General features: G+C 58.6%; 1 protein-coding gene across 1 annotated transcript; it reads left to right on the top strand.

Moving 5' to 3' along the window:
• Nucleotides 1-812: 812 nt before the first annotated feature.
• SOX14 (SRY-box transcription factor 14) lies at nucleotides 813-1535 on the top strand. The gene has a single exon (XM_054206736.1). It carries the CDS (start codon nucleotides 813-815, stop codon nucleotides 1533-1535), a length of 723 nt encoding a protein of 240 aa, XP_054062711.1.
• Nucleotides 1536-2338: the final 803 nt, after the last annotated feature.

The following is a 2338-nucleotide window of genomic DNA, read 5'->3' as shown; positions in this document are numbered from 1 at the left end:
TGCGGAGCGGGGAAGCGGGGAACGGCGGGGGGGGGGTGGGTGGTGGAGTGGGGGGCTTATAAGCGGGAGAGCGGCCCGGAACACGGCGGAGCGCAGCGCTCGCAGCCCCCCGACGACAGAGGTAGCCGGGAGAGCGGCGGGACTGGCCCCGCTCCGCACCCCGGCGGGGTCGGAGTTGGGGTGGTGGGAAGGAGGATGGGGACGACCCCCTTCGCCTCCCCGCTTCTCTCGCCTCCCCCGCAGCTGCTATTAGCGCTGCAACTCACACACAAAAAAAAAAAAAAAGAGCCTTCCTTTTGAAGGGGATGGTGTCCTCCTCCTTTCCCCTCCTTTCTTCCTCCTCCTCCCTCCCCTGTCCCCTCCCCTCCTCTTCCTCTCGCCCTTCCTCTCTCCCTCTCTTTTTAAGCGGGTCCCCCTCCGCGCTGATTGGGCGCCCGGCCGCGCTGCCAACGCCCGCCCTGCCGCTATGTCAGCCTGCCCGCCGCAGCCCCTCGCCTTTGAACTGCCCCACCGCCGGCCCGCCGCTCCGCCCGGCGGCTCGCCGCCCGCCTAGCCGCCCGCCGGGGCCTCCGCGGGCCGCCGCTTCCGCGCCCCTCCGCGCCGCTCCGCGCCCCGCCCCGGCAGGGCTCCCGCCGGGGACGGCGTTGGCGGAGGACCTGTGATGATCAGCTGAGCCCCGCTCCTCCCGCTCCTCCGGCTCCCTCGGCTTCTTCCTCCTCCTCCTCTTCCTCCTCCTCCTCCTCCCGCCGCCGCCGTCCAGCGCGCCCCTCACCGCAGCGTCCCGCCGAGCCGCCCGCCCGCCCGGCCGAAGCATGTCCAAGCCCAGCGACCACATCAAGCGCCCCATGAACGCCTTCATGGTGTGGTCCCGAGGCCAGCGGCGTAAGATGGCCCAGGAGAACCCCAAAATGCACAACTCGGAGATTAGCAAGCGGCTGGGCGCGGAGTGGAAGCTGCTCTCCGAGGCGGAGAAGCGGCCCTACATCGACGAGGCCAAGCGGCTGCGGGCGCAGCACATGAAGGAGCATCCCGACTACAAGTACAGACCCCGGCGCAAGCCCAAGAACCTGCTGAAAAAGGACAGGTATGTCTTCCCTTTGCCTTACCTCGGGGAAACCGATCCCTTAAAGGCCGCCGGGCTTCCCGTGGGGGCCACTGACTCTCTGCTGAGCTCCCCGGAGAAGGCCAGGGCTTTCCTGCCACCCACCTCAGCACCTTACTCCTTACTTGACCCCAGCCAGTTCAGCTCCAGCGCCATTCAGAAGATGACTGAGGTTCCTCACACCTTAGCCACCAGCACCCTGCCCTACGCCTCCACCTTGGGATACCAGAACGGGGCGTTTGGCAGCTTGAGCTGCCCCAGCCAACACACCCACACTCACCCCTCGCCAACCAACCCGGGCTATGTCGTGCCATGTAACTGTACCGCTTGGTCGGCTTCCAGTTTGCAACCTCCAGTTGCCTACATATTATTCCCAGGCATGACCAAGACTGGGATAGACCCCTATTCTTCAGCACACGCGACTGCCATGTAACACCCACCCACACCCCCACAGGCGTGTGTGTGCGTGTGTCCCCTTCCCCGGGTGGCAGCCGGAACTGGGATTCCTTCGTGTGCATGTACATAAAACCTGCAGGAGCAAAAAGGCCACCCGAAACAGGACACTGCTGGCCACCAACCGGCCGGGACAGACGCGGACGCTGCCTCGGGGACTCGGAGATGCTCTCGCCTAAACCTCGCCCTGAGAGCTGGCCCCAGGCTCGGGGGGGATCTGCAATGGCGGGGTCAGATAGGAGCCCAGCACTTGTAAGAGTTGTAAATGTGTTTTAAAAAACAAAACAAAACAAAACAACAAAACCCAAGCGAACCTTGAACTGCCCTTTCGGGACAAAGCGGGGAGGGAGGGGGAGAAAAAGGAGAAAAAAGGAAAAAAAAAACCAACAACCAAGAGAGAGAGAGGCAGTTTCGATTTTTATTTATTCTCTTAATGTATATGAGTTCTCCAGGGTTTCATGTCACTTGGACTTGACTTTGGGAAGTCCCGGTCTTACTATGATTTTTATTTTTTATTTGGTTTTGTTTTCCTTTTGCACATTGAAAGATGAGATCAGCTGTGTTATATATATAAATATATATATATATTTTGCCACCACGCACTACTAGGTAAAATTGCTTTTCATGTCAGAAAAAAAGCTCTTCAAAGTTAAAAAAAAAAAGACAAAAAAAAAAAGAGGGGGAGAAACATTTATATTTAAAACATATGATAGTGTTTGCTTAATTTAAAACAGATAGTCCTTAAATTTGTGTGATCCAGTGAGACTAGATCTAAGTTTACTT

Source organism: Rissa tridactyla, chromosome 6 (genome assembly GCF_028500815.1).
Source record: "Rissa tridactyla isolate bRisTri1 chromosome 6, bRisTri1.patW.cur.20221130, whole genome shotgun sequence".
Lineage (NCBI taxonomy): Eukaryota > Metazoa > Chordata > Aves > Charadriiformes > Laridae > Rissa > Rissa tridactyla.
Note: the sequence above shows the minus strand (reverse complement) of the source record. Positions and strands in the feature narration are given on the sequence as shown.